The sequence below is a fragment of the Cotesia typhae genome, unplaced genomic scaffold (genome assembly GCF_013202065.1).
Source record: "Cotesia typhae breed Kobodo isofemale line unplaced genomic scaffold, CoteBio_Ctyphae contig_44, whole genome shotgun sequence".
NCBI classification, from domain to species: Eukaryota; Metazoa; Arthropoda; class Insecta; order Hymenoptera; family Braconidae; genus Cotesia; species Cotesia typhae.
The window spans coordinates 998484-1014792 of record NW_027423753.1 but is presented as its reverse complement, the minus strand read 5'-3'; the positions used below and the strand labels follow the sequence as shown (position 1 = coordinate 1014792).

The 16309-nt window shown below is 27.8% G+C and overlaps 2 protein-coding genes and 1 long non-coding RNA gene across 4 annotated transcripts in view; 1 reads left to right on the top strand and 2 right to left on the bottom strand.

Moving 5' to 3' along the window:
* Positions 1 to 23: 23 nt before the first annotated feature.
* On the bottom strand, positions 24 to 2949 carry LOC141528777 (uncharacterized). The gene is made up of 7 exons (XM_074245003.1): positions 2712 to 2949; positions 2484 to 2604; positions 2248 to 2412; positions 1051 to 2186; positions 877 to 982; positions 287 to 804; positions 24 to 163 (listed from the first exon to the last, which is right to left on the bottom strand). Exons 1-7 carry the CDS (start codon positions 2847 to 2849, stop codon positions 56 to 58), a joined length of 2292 nt encoding a protein of 763 aa, XP_074101104.1. The 5' UTR covers positions 2850 to 2949; the 3' UTR covers positions 24 to 55.
* An 846-nt stretch (positions 2950 to 3795) lies between these two features.
* LOC141528781 (UNC93-like protein) overlaps positions 3796 to 16309 on the top strand; it is a 28782-nt gene continuing 16268 nt past the window's right edge. The window contains exon 1 of one of the 2 annotated variants that reach the window (XM_074245007.1): positions 3796 to 3932. The gene's annotated coding sequence lies outside the window, so the exon portion shown is untranslated. Of the gene's footprint in view, positions 3933 to 10494; positions 10652 to 16309 lie in introns of those variants that run through there. The other variant, XM_074245009.1, reaches the window with a different exon arrangement.
* On the bottom strand, positions 3812 to 10223 carry LOC141528786 (uncharacterized). The gene is made up of 3 exons (XR_012479469.1): positions 10087 to 10223; positions 8793 to 9798; positions 3812 to 3906 (listed from the first exon to the last, which is right to left on the bottom strand). It is a non-coding gene; the product is annotated as an uncharacterized LOC141528786 (long non-coding RNA).

Sequence of the window (16309 nt, the reverse complement as noted above, 5' to 3'; positions counted from 1 at the left end):
TATTTTACAATTAAAAAATTTTTTTTTTTATTTGATAATTTGAATTTTATGACCATTACGAAGGATCAAAATTTTTTAAATCATAAATACGGTGTAAAATACTCAAATCCTCATTTTCATCAATCCATTCATTAAAATATTTTTCAATCTTCTTGATATTTCCCTAAAAAAAAAAAAAAAAATAAAATTTATTAAAATAAATTCTGATTAAAAAAAAATAAAATAATTATTGGCCCTTTGGGCTATTGGATTTACATAAAGGCAAATAAATAAATAAATAGTCTACCTCAGCAACTTGACGCTGCATATCATCCAACTCCAAATCATCAAACAAGTACTCTAACTTAAACCCCCAAATTTGGGTATTCGTAGTTGCAAAACAAACTTTATCAATTTTTCCAATAATACGATACTTTTCAAGACTTACTTCATTCTTCCTCTCTTGAGCATCCTTCGCATAATCCATATTTATATTTAAAGGAACTACTGTAGCAATAAAATTCTTTCCACCAATATTTTCATTCTCAATCTCATTTTCATTTTTACTCTCATTTTCTTCAACTTTCGCCAACTTTCTATTCTCAAGCTGCTGCTTCAGCATCTTCATGAGCCTATTATCTTTCTCAGGAGCTTTCGGGAGCTTTTTCTTCTGACTTCGGCTGCTAAAACTCGTATCCAGAGGGAAATACGTATTGCGACCCAGTTCCCGGTAATGTTGACGTTCAACTGGACTCAACTGTCTCCATTTTTCCGCCAACTTAGCGGCAGAATCAACTGGATTCATTCCTGGACTTCCATTGGACACTAAAAAAAATAATTTAACATTTAAAATTTTATTTTTAATTAAACTACTATTAATTAAATAAATTTATTCACTTTGCGATTGATTAGTACGACAGAAGATTTGAAAACCACTCTCTGCTTCTGATTTAATTTTTTGACTCCCTGGACTCGGTCTACCAATTATCACATTTGTTCCTCCCTAGAAATAATATGATATTAAAGTTAGCAGTCACCGATATTAAAAAATTTCAACATGAGCTACATTACCTGAATTGGCAAGTGTCCTTTACTCCACTGTGACAAAGTATACTGAGGAGTTTTAGGAGTATCAGGAGTACTAGGTGCATCAGACCTAACCGGAGCATCGCTAGTTAAATCAGGCGTACTGCTTGAAACATTATCATCAAAAGTTAAAATCTCACTGCTCTGCATTTTTCTCTCCAACAATTCCATTTCTTCTACAGTCAAACTCGGCTTATCAATAATCTCTTGGGTACAAAAATCTTCTCCAAGGTCAATCACTGGTATCTGACTCAAAGTGTCTTCAAAAATATCACTCTCATTTCCAAAATCTTTCTCCGTTTCTTTAACAGTGTCTTCAATCGGCTTAACAAATTCTGTCGAAACATTTTCTTTATCATCATCGTTCAACTTACTCTTTTTCAGTGAACTCCTAGAATTTTTTTTCGTCAGCTTTCTTTTTTTATTACTCATTTCCTCCTCAGTTTCACTGTCATTAAAAGTAGAGTCAAAATAAGCCGGCGAAGAGATAGTTTCTGAATTAGTCAATTCAGCTTGCTCAGATTCTTCTTCAAGATCGTAATACTCAACCAGCAGCTTCTTGATAAGCCCCAAGACACCCGACTGGTTGATCATCAAAATTTTGACTTTGTTCGGCTCGAGATTGACGTCTATCTCAGCTGGAGGTACGTCGATGCGCAGGAAAAAACACAGCTTGCTCTTGCCTAATTTATCTTTGAAATACTCGCCGATTGTCTTGCCAATCGCTTTTTCTAATTCTTCATAATAAACAGGGCGTTTATTTACAAAAATATGAGAGTTTTCTGCGCTATAGACTTGATGTAGATCTGACAAGTCCTTTCTGGGGACCGTCAGTACGATATTTATTTTATCATCTTGATGAGTGATGAATTCGCAGCTTGTAACTAATTTTCTGCCGAATATTTCTATTAAACAGTCTCTGTAGTTTGACTTCACGTGTTTTAGAAGAAGATTCTTGGAGTCTACTATAAAACTTATTGAGACTTCTGGGCGACAGATTGCGTAGCTTTGTAGCCACTTTTTAATGGTTTTGATGTCTTTGTTGGCTGTCTTTTGGTCAGTTATTACTTGTCTACGTACTGGGATGTTGAAAAATAAATTTTCTGCTCTTACTGTTGTACCTAGAATTAAATATTGATTGTTAAAAATCTAATACAAACAATTACATTGAAGTTGACAGACCTAAAGTACGATGACAATGTTGAACAGCAATGACTGATCCATTGTGATCCAAAGTATGGCATCTACCAACGTCATCTTCAACTGTCCGTGTTATTATTTGGACTTTTGAGACTCTGCAAAGTGAACTAAGTGCTTCTCCACGAAATCCATAGGTTGTTAATGACTCTGTTAAATTTTTTTAATTATCAGGAATAAAAAATAAAATTAAAAAAATTATAGTAAATTTTTAAAAATACCTAGATCATTAAAATTTGTCAGTTTAGACGTATAACCCTGTAATCCCATTAAATTTGCACTTTCAGCTGATATTCCACTCCCATTATCTTTAACCTCAATCGCTGACAATCCTTTATTTTTCTAAAATCAATAATGATATAATTATTAAAAATTATTTTCATTTGTTTTATTAATAAAAAATAACATTAAACTTAGCCGACTTAATTTAAATTAATAAAAATACTTACAAGAACGACTTCAATATTTTTAGCGCCAGCATCCAGAGAATTTTCAACAAGTTCTTTGACAGCACTAAAGACAGATGTTATTACTTGCGTGGTGGTCAGTCTTTTAACTGTATTTCCATCGAGAGCTTTGATTGACATTTTTAAAAATTATTTTAATAAATAAATCATTAAAAACACAAAAATTGTGAGCTTAAATAAAAGCGGCGGGTTGTTTACAAACACCGGAGCTAAGTTAGCTGTCAGAAATTGAATTTACCGGCTGATTTTAAAAATTAGTTCAAGTTGTCGCCGCTAGTGGCGTGATAGTCTGAAATTTCGTTATTCGGCAGATTAATTGAATTAAGAAGATAAATTTTGATTTGTTTCTGCAAAACTTGATAGTGGAGTCTAACCAAAAAATCGATATTACTAATCACTCCAATTAATAATCATTAAAATAAATACTTATATAATTAATTGCAGTAATTAACATTTACAAATAATTTTTTGCCAAAGTTGATAAAAAGTTTGTTATTAATTACTTACCAAAAATTAACATCTGTAAAAGCCGAAGGTCAGAAATAAACTCGATTAAATAAATACCAGGAAGAAATATTGATTAATCCTTAAATTTGGTAAGTTAAATTTATAAAAAAGAACATTGTAAAAAAATTTAACTGATCTGTCAATATTTTGGATTTTTACAATTAAATTTATATAAAAAAATTTTTAATTAAGAAATTCTATATTTAGAAATTTAAAAAATTTCACAAGTGCAATTTTTTAAAAATAATTTATTTTTTATAACAACTAAAAAAATTCTCAGATGTTAGCTGACTTCATTATAATAAGAAATATGATTATAAAATTCAATTATAACAAAAAAATTGCATGAGTAATTTTTAAAATTTTCAACGTGTGAAAATTATTGTTTTAATTTTTTTTAAATTATTTTTCAATAAAATAAATTATAAAAATTGACATATGTCTCTAAAATTCAGTATCGTTAAAAATAAATATATTATACTAAAAAATGGCTGATTTTTGACAGGTGGAAGATTTAAAAGCCATAATAGTGAACAATAAATTTGGCAGCAAATAGTTTAGTCAAGGATGACACAGTTAGGTTCGACCATTGACAAATAATCAATAAACGATCCATGGACTTGGATGTTTACCGGTGATTCCTCCAACTAGGCCATGGTTCCTCGTAAGACTATGAAAATTATAAGGACATTATATGTGAGTACAATAAAATCTATTACGCAATAAATACTTAACATCTATAAAATATTCATCGCAAGCCCTCAGCAGTATCATTAGAATCTAATTAAATTAATCACCCGGTTAAACGAAAACCTTTCGTTATTTTTATCTCTGATTTCGCGAAAATTAAAGATAAACACAAGAAATAAATTTATCGCTACCGGTAAATTCAACAAGTGTTGGCTTACAATTATACGCCGCTATACACATCTCATAGTGTGTGTTATATAATTATTGGTAAAATTTTTTCACGTGTTTAAACGTGAAACGGTTCTTTTAATTTCAATGCCAATCATTCGGCTTGAAGTTTTCAAAACAATGTCATCGCTGGCGAACTTTTGCTGTTTTTTTTTTTTTTTTTTTTTTTTTTTATTAATATTGAGTGCAATATCTAAATATCAGTCAGAATTTATTATTAATTCAGGTATTTATTTATTTATTTATTTAGTTTTAAAATATTGTGTCGAATATCGTATTTGCGACATCACTTGCGGATGCTTGTTGCGTTTTGTTACACAATTAATTTAAAATACTGGCCACAGTTAATATAAATGATACTTGTTACAAGTTACAATACAAGTGTTATAATTTTATTTCTTCGGAGAATCGGCTGGCTAACACCAGACTTGACTGTAAAAATTTACAAAAAAAAAGTCTGGCGTGACTAATTTTTTATTTTTTATTTTTTTTTTTTGTGAGAAAATAACAAAAGAATTAAATGAAATAATTTTAAAAAGATTTAGATTTAGGGCACCTAATTTTAAGGGAACATTTTTTACGGTCCATTAAAATTATCTTTTTCTGAAAGGAAAAATCAGATTAAAAAAAAAAACAATTAATTTTAGAAAAAAATACAAAAGACTAAATTTAAATTGTCTCTCCTTTTAATTTATATTTTTAAAAATATTTTACCTTAAATTTTTATAGAAAAGTATAAAAAAAAAGCGTGATAATAAAATCGCTTTATATTTATAAATTCGAATGAATTATTGAAAATAATTATAGTAATTATTAATGTAAGTATAAGTATAGATAAATATTTACTGGATAAAGTATCAAGCATAATTGATTGATAATATCACAAGTGATTTATTGTATCAATACCCGGGTAATTTATGTGCGATGGAAATTTTATCGACATCTCAGTAGTTAGTAGATAAAATTACAATGTAATTGTGCAAATGAAAAAATTAAACGTTTGCATTTGGCTCGAGAATTACCGGTGACACGGAAAATGCCGGGTTCTTAGGAACGGATGTCCTAACTACCTGGATATTAAGAGCAATCGCTTCCTCAAAAATAATATAAGTCTACAATTCCGGTTAAATTTGCATTTGTGATTTATTATTACGCAACAAGGTGCTTCCGGCTCATCTCAGGATGTTTTTTCATGCTATTCATCGTGTCTTCATCAACATTTATACAATTAGTTTATTTTTTATTTTATTTAACTCGTTAGATTTACAAGTTGGTGAAAAAAGAACTCTAGTTTTTTCAAAACTTGTTATCTTTTGTTTATTAACGTAACGAGAACCATAGTCTGTTATCAAGTTATGATAATTTGTATTTAATTATGAAACGAATAATTACTTGCTTAAAAAAAGAAAATTATTTCATTTTAAATTTCTTTAAATTATATTCACAACTTTTAGTTTTTTTTATTAATTATTATTCTCTATTAAAATTAAATTTTATTATAAATTCTTTTTTTTTTTTTTATATTTTATAGTCTTTCATTTGATAAAATATTAAGAAAATAATTTATGACTTACAACTAATTTAAATTAACACAAAAATGTTAATGCGCGCAAGCAAACTATAAAGTATTTACTCTACTGCTTATAAAAGTAAATTTTTCAAGTTTCTCATTTATTTATTTATTATTTTTATTAAATAAAAATGAGTATAAATTAATGAAAAGTGTAAATAAAATAATTTCCAGGCTTTTTATCTAAATTCGATAAATATTAAATTAATTATTGCTTAAAAAAGTTAAAATGTGTAACGTAATTTTTTACCGCGAGTTTGTACTTGTGTTTAGTGTTGTTGTCACTCCTCACTGTCATCACAAGCTATAAAATACGCCCGCAAACAATTAAAATACACAATCGCAGTACGGCTAAGAAAATTCATTCATTTTGAAGGATTAATAAAATTTTACTACTGATAAAAAAATTAATTTGCATAAAAAAAAAATAATTAATAGAGTTTAATAATTTTTTAGTCAAGTAAAAAATTTTTTAAATTAAAAAATAAATTTTTAGATTTAAATTACTTGATTAAAAATAATAAAATTCTTCCAAATTAATTTTTTTGGTCCAAAAATATATCTTTTTAATTTTTTTCCACTGTAATTTTTAGACTGGTTTTTTTTTTTTTTAACTAAACTAGACTTTTAGAGAGAGTAATCTCTGAATTTGAGATTTATCTAGATTGATAGTTATAATAAATTGCAAATGACGTCTGGATATGAGAAACGACGTCGATGCACCAGCTCCTTATTATCCTGAGTATAATACAGGCTGTTAAATAAAAGTAAAAGCAGTTGAGCATAATAACATGGAGGAATAAAAGTCGACGTGAGTCACGGGACAAGACAAGCGTGTAATGCGTTATATTAGCTTTTTTTCTGGCGATCGCCCCAGCCTACAATATTTATACGGCGTACAAAGAAACAGTTAACTGGACTTAACTGGATTTATCCAAGTTTCTATACAATATATAATATGAGAAATCCTTAAGGAGAAGGGAATTGTTTTGCTGAAAGCACTTCGTCTAATTGTCACTAATAAACGGCACGTGCTACTCCATTTGCCCTGCACAACAATTAAATTTAAAATTTCCAGTCACGAGTGTATGACGTATTTGCTCATTCATTTTGTACCCATTCTTTTTTTTATTATTTTTTTGACTGATATTTTTTTTAATTTTAGAAAAAATTTGATTATTTATTTCTCGGGTTTGTTTTTTAATTAAAAATTATTTAAGTTAATTAATTTTGACACAAAAAAATTAAGTAATGGTTAAAAAATTCCCGAATAAATTACCTAAAAAAAATATTTTGTAAAAGTTGGAATTTTCCTGGGCTGAAAATTACACAAGCAAACTTAATTACCGGTTTTTAAGTTTGAAATATAAAATATCCAGATAAGAGACAAATTAATAAATAAAAGGATATGTAATATTAAATATTAAAAACAAGTTTATCGAAATATCCCTGAAAAATTACCAGTTGAGCAGCTATTTTAATGGGTAAATAATTGTCGCTTAAGGTTGACACTTTAACGCTGTTGTCAGTCACTAAGATTGATTTAGTGTTCTTTTAATTAATTGTAAAATAAAGCTCACTTCTATACAGAAGATATGTCAGAATTTTTTATTAATATTTAAAAAATTTATTTAGAATTTTTTATTAATGTTGAAAAATATTTATTAATTAATTAAAAAAATGAAAATTTAAGTAGTAAAGAAAATATCAGCTTCTGTAGAAAAAATCCTTGGGTAGGTGTATTGCGTGATACGCGGTGCTTTACGATTTGTTTGACCGTGACGATGCAAAAGGCTCATACCTTCGCAATCTGACACCGTGAGTGACAATCTTGAGTAATAAGAGCACGATAACGCAGCCGCGTACAAGACTGCTGGTATAAGCCATAAGCAAAGAATAGTTATTTGTATATTAATGTGTAGTGCAAATATTATTGCAACAATAATTACAACTATAATTGTAATTATGGCTCGGTATTAGTTTTTCAGCGCGATGACTAAAAATAATTGCCCGACTATTCTCGATTGTTACTTTTATTTCCATCTAATATAACTCACGAGTCTTCAGTTGTCAATCGTCTTGGATTTTTGCCAGCGCCGGTCTTTTAATAAATAATCTGTTGAATAAAATTAATTGCCTTCACTTTGAGATTTATCGTTAAAATATATCATTAAAAAAATTTTCTTGGATACTTACATCATTTTTAAATTCACGATATCTTTTTAAAATATATATATATATATATATATATATATATATATATATATATATATATATATATATATATATATCGACTCGATTCTTTTTTTATAAGCTTCATACTTGATCCAAGAATAATTCTACCAAATATCATAAATTAAATCCTCGCCGTTTTTTTATAATCGCGGAAATTTAGTTAAAACCGGGTTGATCAGCTGTTAAGCCGCGGCCATGTTAGTTCGCTTTGTGACGTCTGGCGGCGCTGCTTTATTTAAATTAATCGGCCCGCGAAAAAAATTTAAAGCTTTAAAAATGTTAAAAATTTTTTTAATTTATTGAACAGTAAAAAAATGTCACAATAATTAATTTAATTAAAAAAAGAAGACAAGAAAAATTTAATTAAATGAAATGATTAATTTTCCCTTGTTTACATTATCGATGCAGCAACTACAAATTGTTTGTTGTCACGAATAGACGCAACGTGAATGACCGTATCGCCCTCCGTACTCTTTTAATAGCCCACGAATGAACAGTAAACATAAACAAAATTTAATCTGTCATTAATTCATTTGATACTACCCACATACCCGGCAATCGATACACCTATAAATATCTTCTTTATATCTTCCTTCTCTTCTGCACAATATAAGATTGCAGAGTTGTTATAAAGTTATAACTAAAACTCCCGTGGTTGATGGTAGATTGCAGAATAAAGTAAAAAAATAAATCTAAAATTAACCGAAGTCTCTAGAAAAAAATAACAACGAGTATGTAATTAAGCCGACAATGACGTGAGGGCTTACAAGAATAATAATAATAATAATAATAATAATAATAATAATAATAATAATAATAATAATAATAAAAACCTTGTCATTGTGATACATGGCATCAAGACAGGCTAGGTAATATATTGTATTGTCAAACTGATGTCGCGACCACATCAATTATCAAATGTAATACAAGTTAGATAATTTTCTCGTCATCGGAGTTACTTTCACTTTCTTTTATTCAAAAATCAAATTACAAATAAATATATTTGTACTAAAATTTTACTTCCTGAGAATTTAATAGGGGGTGAAAACTTTTTTTTTAACAATATAAAAATTTTTACAAGTGATTGATCGAATTTTTTGGATGGAAATTGATGCATTTTTTTGACCAAAAATTGTTTTTTAACTTTAAAGCCAAACTTTGGGCAAAGTAAGAGAGATAGAAAAAAATTGACGGATCTATTTTGTAGAGAATTAAATTTTCTACAAAAAAGGTATCTTGTAATTTTTCCGTATCTCCAATATTAAGCCCACAAATCCCTTAAAAAAAATTCAAAAAACCCACTTGGTATCTCAAGGCCCAAAACTCGAAGGGTCAACGCTCAAAACAGTAATTAAATCCCGACCTTGAGCGTTTGAGTGTACAAGGAAATGAATAAGCGACTCTTAAGATACACAAGTATAGAGAAATGAGAAAACCTTCTCTCAGAAACCGGAACCACAAGGTCCTTACCCGGTTAACCCTGGGTGCGAGGGTTACTCTGCTCTCGGTACAAGTGATAGTACTCACCACCTACCAGTCAGTACTGCCTTTGTACACGTTAATTACAACGAGAGCAAGAGAGACCGGGTTTAGTTGACCGGACACCGGAGATCGGAGTTTCAGTTTGCAATTGGCCAGCATCCAGCTCAGGAGTGCGGCAGAATTGCTCTCGATTTAAGTTTAAATTACTTGAATTTACAAAATTAAATCATTATTTATTAATTATTTGCTTGCATTAAACAAACAGTGATTCAGTTTATTAAAAGTGTTCGATAAGGAGTCGTCTAGACTCTTCCGTCATCGACTGCACATATTTCTCTGGTTCCAGTTTCTCCTACTCTGAAAGTAAATTTTTTTTTTTGAGTAAAAAAAAATTTTTTTTCAATAAAATAAATATTATTTTGTAGATATTACCGATTATTTAAAAAAAAATATAATAAAACAGTAAAAAATTAACAATAATAATAGTAATAATAATCGGTATTGCCATTTTGAAGAAGAATAAGAAGAAATAATAAGAGGGGATATATTATAAATCTAATGAGAGAAAAGTCACGGTTTTTTTTCAATAAAAATAACCGCGTAACTTATCATCAGAGATTCTTCTCATCATAATTTACCATTTACCTGGATAATATATATATACGCAATTAAATTGCAAGTAGTGTTGTTGTATTGTGGAGTAGACAGAGAGTAAACGACACGAGTCAATACTAATATAATACCGTACATTCGTTACTTATATTACTACCAATCGCGGTACTCGCGGGTTTAAAACTCTAGTGTACCAGCAACACACATTACCACAAACCACGACACTACCGATCCGAAGAACTAAACGGTCTACACTCGTGTCAGTTGTCTCCGAACCCTCGAGTTGTTCGGACGTTTAAAACGTATTTTTTACACCGCAACAACAATAATAAAATTTATATTAATATTAATATTATTAATATAAACGAACACTTATCTAAAAAACAAATTGAAGAAACAGAGATAACGTGAAATAAATTGTTATCGGTAAATTATTTTTAACTGGTATTTAAATCCAAATATTTTCTTTATTTATTTATTATTATTTTTTTGTTTTATTGCTCTGAGTCATTAGCAATCAAACCGTGCGCGAGGTGATTTTTTTTTTCAGTTCTCATTTTTTCAACCAGTTACAGTGCTTTTCAAAATCCGTAACAACGTAAGTTTTTTTTTTTTATATTTTTATACTTATTTTTGTTTAATTTTTGGAATTTTTTATCTTTGATCATTCAGGAGTGAAAATTGGACTGATTAATTAAAAAAAAAAACTCCTTGGAGTGATAAATATAAGTGAAAATTGGAGATAGTGGTTAAAAAATTAGAAAAATGAACAAATTAATTTTATTATTTCTTAAAATTTTATACTTAACAATTTTACTTTGGAAAAAAATTGTAAAATATTTTTTACCAAAAAATTATTTATTAAAATTTTGAATTTACTTCAAAAAAATTCAAAATTTAATTAATAAACTAATTTTCACATAAAAATTTAAATTAACTCCAAAAAAAAAATTTTTTTTCACCGAAAATTTGAGCCATAAAAAATCAATCTTTATCGTAAAATAAAAATCTGATTAAAGTCAAAGAGTAAGTTTCCGGATTCTTAAATATAAATGCAGAGATTGCTTTCACTCGGATGTCTTGCTATCGATACATAAGTGTGAATTTGCGAAATAACAGGCTGGCGACTTTCTCGGTAATTAAAAACGGCTAGTTTGAGGAGGATAGGTGTCTGGAAGAGGTAAAAAGAAAACAAAGAGATAAATAAATGATTGACATCGGCGCCAATGACGATCGCGAGTCGTTAAGGATTCTTAAGGTGATAATGAGCCGAGCGAGAAGGATACGATACCTGGCAAGGCAAGGGTAGATTGTTGGAGCGTGACGAGCAAGAAGCGCAAGTAGTTCAGGCTATACTTAGACTTAAATAACTAGCTGGTACGCCTGTTATATAGTGCTGGTTCCTTTTTTATTTTTTTTTTTTTTTGTACGTATCAGTTAGGCGTAATCTCGCTCCTCTGGAGGAAATGTGTTAATGCTGAACGGTTGCACTATTAAGTATTTTTATCTGTCCGTTTAAAAGTGCTGTAAAAAGCCAGGAGTTTTATTTATATTAATATAAGATCGCCGAGAAACATTAAGGTGGCACGCGGGAATTCGAAACCGCGTGTTAACGTTCTTTGACACACTTCCCACTTGGAATGCCGCGATCATTGCCACCTATCTGGCTATTATTTATCTTTTTTTTTTTTTTAGTTTGTATTTAAGAGTTTTTGCACTTTTTTTTGATGGAAAATTTTTGTTTTATTTTTTAAATGATTAATAAAATTTTGTACTTACTTAAATATTGACATTTTTTAAGATAAAAGCTCATCTTGATGTTACACTCATCAAGAGCTTTCATTTGAGTACCCACATGCATTTTTGATATATTTTTCATATATACATATATATAAATATATAAAATATATGAAAAATTGATGTGGGTACTCAAATGAAAGGTCTTGATGAGTGTAACATCGGGATGAACTTAAATCTTTAAAAATTTCAATATTTTACAAGATGCAAGGTCATTTCTTAATTATGTAGCCAGAGATAAAATTAATTTTTTCAAAGAAAAATTTTAGTTAATTAAAATTGATGACTATATTTATTTTAAAAAAAAAAAAAAAAAAAAAAAAAAATGAAGAACAAAGAAGAAAAATCTTTAAAAAAGAAATAAATTAATAAAATAATATAATTAAATCAGTAGAAAAAAAAAAAAACTAGTGAAACGTGGCGACCGCCGCGACGGTACGGCGTCGATCCGACGTTTAGTTGTGTGTCTCAGGTTCGCTTCCACGATCCTTTCGAGACTTTCTAAAGCTAGAGAGACTGATATATACAGCAAAGATATATCCACAATGTATACATAAAATGTAAATGTACATATACATTAGTAACATATAATATGCGTATTCTCGTGCGATAAGTATGTGCATGTACTTCGCGTAACCGAGGCGTTTAACAAATACGAATGACTCGCGGTACAAGTTGACCAAGCCAGCTCTTGAATATTAAACATTAAAGCTTAATACTGAGCTCGAGTCTAGCTACCAGCCATTTACTTACTAACTAACTACTTCAGGATAAGGCAACTGATAAAAATAAGAATAAGAATACCACTAAGAAAGAATTATTCCAGAAAGTGGCATTCGATTTCTACCGATGATTAAATGAAAATAAAAATAAAGTGCTGGTTAGGAGAACCGACCAATCACTAGAATAACAACAGATTGTTTTTTCAAATTAATTTTTATTCATTTATTTATTTTTTTGCGGTTAATTGAGCTCGTTATTTTTCTACTCCATCGAGAAACTAACCAGCTAGAAATAAACACAATGCGCTTACAATACGTCACGGTACCAGTCGTAAGGCATTTCAATCAAATTATCGTATTTAATAATTATTTTAATTATTATTAATAAATAAAAACTAATTTATTTTTTCAAGTTTTGAATTTTTAAACTCCAATTTTGAATTCTGGATTAAATATTGAAAATATTAAAAAATTATTAAATTTAATTTCCTTCAAAAAATGTTTAACAATTTTGCCCTTTATCGCTCCGTTTGTCGAAAATTCTAATTTAAACTCCAAAAATCAAGCTAAAAAAATTTTTTAAATTATTATTTTGATTGTAATTATTAGTAAACAATAAAATTAATAACTGAGATTATTGCTCCGTAATAAGTAATTAGAATCGGGGTTGACTCACTTTTAGTCGACTGTCACTTTGTACTTGAACATTTGTCTTTATACGGCGACTGTTTTATTTCTTCGCTCGGTGTTGAGCTTATTTGATAATATTTGTTTAAACATTTATTTACATGTGTAATAGCAATCATAATAAAGAATATACAATACGTATATGAATTTGTATGTGTAAATTTAAGAGAATTCGTTGACGTGGCAAAATGTATGGAGTGAAAGAGTAAGTAATACAAAAGTAATATAACAGTCATGTACGCACGTACACGTGTACAAAGAGTGCGAGTAGCATAATTTAAAATCTAAATGTTCAGTTTATGATTTTTATTTTTTAATTCTCTTTCACTGGTCAATTAATTTTACGAGAAAAATTTAGAATTTTTCTGTAAAAAAGGCAAAATTTTTTTTTGTTTTAATATTAAAGAAAACAATTTGAATTTTTCTCAAAGTTGTTTGTGTAAATTAATTAAATAATTAGTAATTATTTTTATTTATAAATAATTATTTATGGACTCAAGGCAATTGATACGAATATTTATCCTGTGACCTTTGAATATGGTGATTATTTGCATAAGAATGCAATGAGCAATGACACTGTTACCGCTATATAATTTTAATTAAAGCGTACGGGTGATTAAGACCGATGTTACAAAAAAATATAGTTGGTTATTTAAACAGTTTTTTCTACAGAATTTAATATTACAAGTAATTAGATTTGCAGTTACTTGCAGATTTTTCAATCGAAGAAATATCCACGAATTTTGATTGATAATTTATATTAAGCCAGATCTAGTAATACGGTTGTGATAAATCATTATTATTTATACTCGCTTAGAATCAGTGGAATTTAATAAAAGTCGCTGTTAAATTCAACCTCATTGTATAATGTGAAACGCATTAATAATAAATACAGAGCGATATCTCAAACGCAATCCACAAACTTGCAGCAACTTTAAATAAATTTTCATTCCCGTTTATTAACATTAATAAAATAAATTCAATTAACAAACTAACTCGTACACTTTAATCAGATTTATTTTGCCGCTTAATAGACATTGATTTATTTAATAGGATCCATTACAATCTGTGTAAATTAACCGAGTGTCAATAGCCTAAATCGACCGTCTGAAATTCTCTTTCTTTATAATTTTTAATCTTAACATTCACCTTTTCAAATAATTATCTAAATTTTATCTTTATTTCTTTTAGTTTCATTTCTTACGTTTAATTTATTGAAACTAAAATACTTTTTAAACTTTTCCTCCTCTGTAACACCTGAAAATTCAATGCCCTTTACAATTGAGTCCAAACCCGATATACTTATCTTTATTTCCAACGATATATGCACACATTAATAACCGGCACACGTCAATGTTTTTTTTTTTTGCAGCCTTTTGTGATAAATTGTAAAAAATAATTTTAAATAATTCACACGACTATTTTTTTAAATTTAAATATCCAAATTATTAAATTGATTTTTTTAAACCAAAAATTACTCACACAAAAAATGGATTAATCCGAAAATTTCCTTCTTGATCTTTACCTTTTATTTTTTTTTTAAATACTTATTCTTCTGATTTTTTTTTCTATTGTTAGTATAATTTTCATTTTTTTGTTATTATTACACTCGATTAAAAAATACATAAATAGTAATCAATAATTACTGACTATTGATTAGAATATTCTTATAAAAAAAAAAAAAAAATGATTAGCGATTACAAACTAATTTATTTAATTATTATTCCTATTTAATATGAATGACTTTGTTTTAAAAATAATTATAATCATATTAATAATGATTATTATTATTATTCTATTTAATTTTATTTATTAAAATAGTAGCCTAATCTTGACCTTGAAACAAAAATAACAATAAAATATTCGCATGCATTAATTTTATTAACACAACTGAAAACTGTTCTTCGGAATGTAAACAAATTTAAAAAGTGTTTAATCCCACCGGCGATTAGTGAAAGTATTTTTATTTGATAAAACAAGAATTGCTCATACTTATCATGAGGTGTCATTGTTATTAATTCTTAATTCCCGATGATTATTATTATTATTATTAAATTTTTAGACACGCCTTAATTAATAATATTTAAACACAAAAGAATTATTAATATAACTATAAAAAAAAAATAATTTATTGATTTATTAATTATTCATAAAAATAATAGTGAGTACTTGAAGTTGAATAATAATCAGCAATTAAATGTTCGCGATAAGTTCAAGGTTACTTTCTGTATACATTTTCCTGCATGAGTAAAAAGTAAAACATCAATTTTCTTTTCAATCGATAGCGATTGCAATTATTTTTTAATTGGCAAAAATTAAAAGTGAATAAATGATAAAATATCGCTACATTATAAGGCAGTCAATATTTATATGAAATAAAAAAAAAAAAAAAAGATAATTTTTTTTTTTTAGCTAAAGAAAAAAACTATTGTCGTCTGCTATTTAATTTTATTTATAGAAAAAATAAATATTTTATGACTGCAGAGTCACCGACGTTATTTTTTTTTTTTTTTTTCAGAACAGGATTACTCAATTCGAAAGTAATTAATGCTCTTCATCTGCCAGGTGAAGGACGCATTAATGCGTAAATTCCACGAAGGATGCGCGAAATCCTTAGTTGTTATTTCCCTTGAAAACATCGAAAATAATTTTTGTTCGCGGTTATTATTAATTGTAATTATAATTATTAATTTAAATTGAGTATTATATTCAAATAAAAATGGTTAAAATTTATTTTAATTATTTAAAAGTGGACTTTGTGAGTCGGGAGTAATTAAATGTTAAAGAGATGATGATTAATATGTTTACTATATTTATTATATTATTATTTTCCAAAGACACGTAGGGACATCAGACAAACGTGAAAGCAATTTTAATTATATTACATCACAAGTCGTTAACCCAGTGTGTCTAGATAAATATAAATGTAAATATAAATATCAATATTAATATATTTACGGTAATATTATTTTTTAATAACTTTTTTAAACTATTATTGGCTTTCGTAACTATTTTTTCTTGCTTAAATTATTATACAATGTGCTATAATA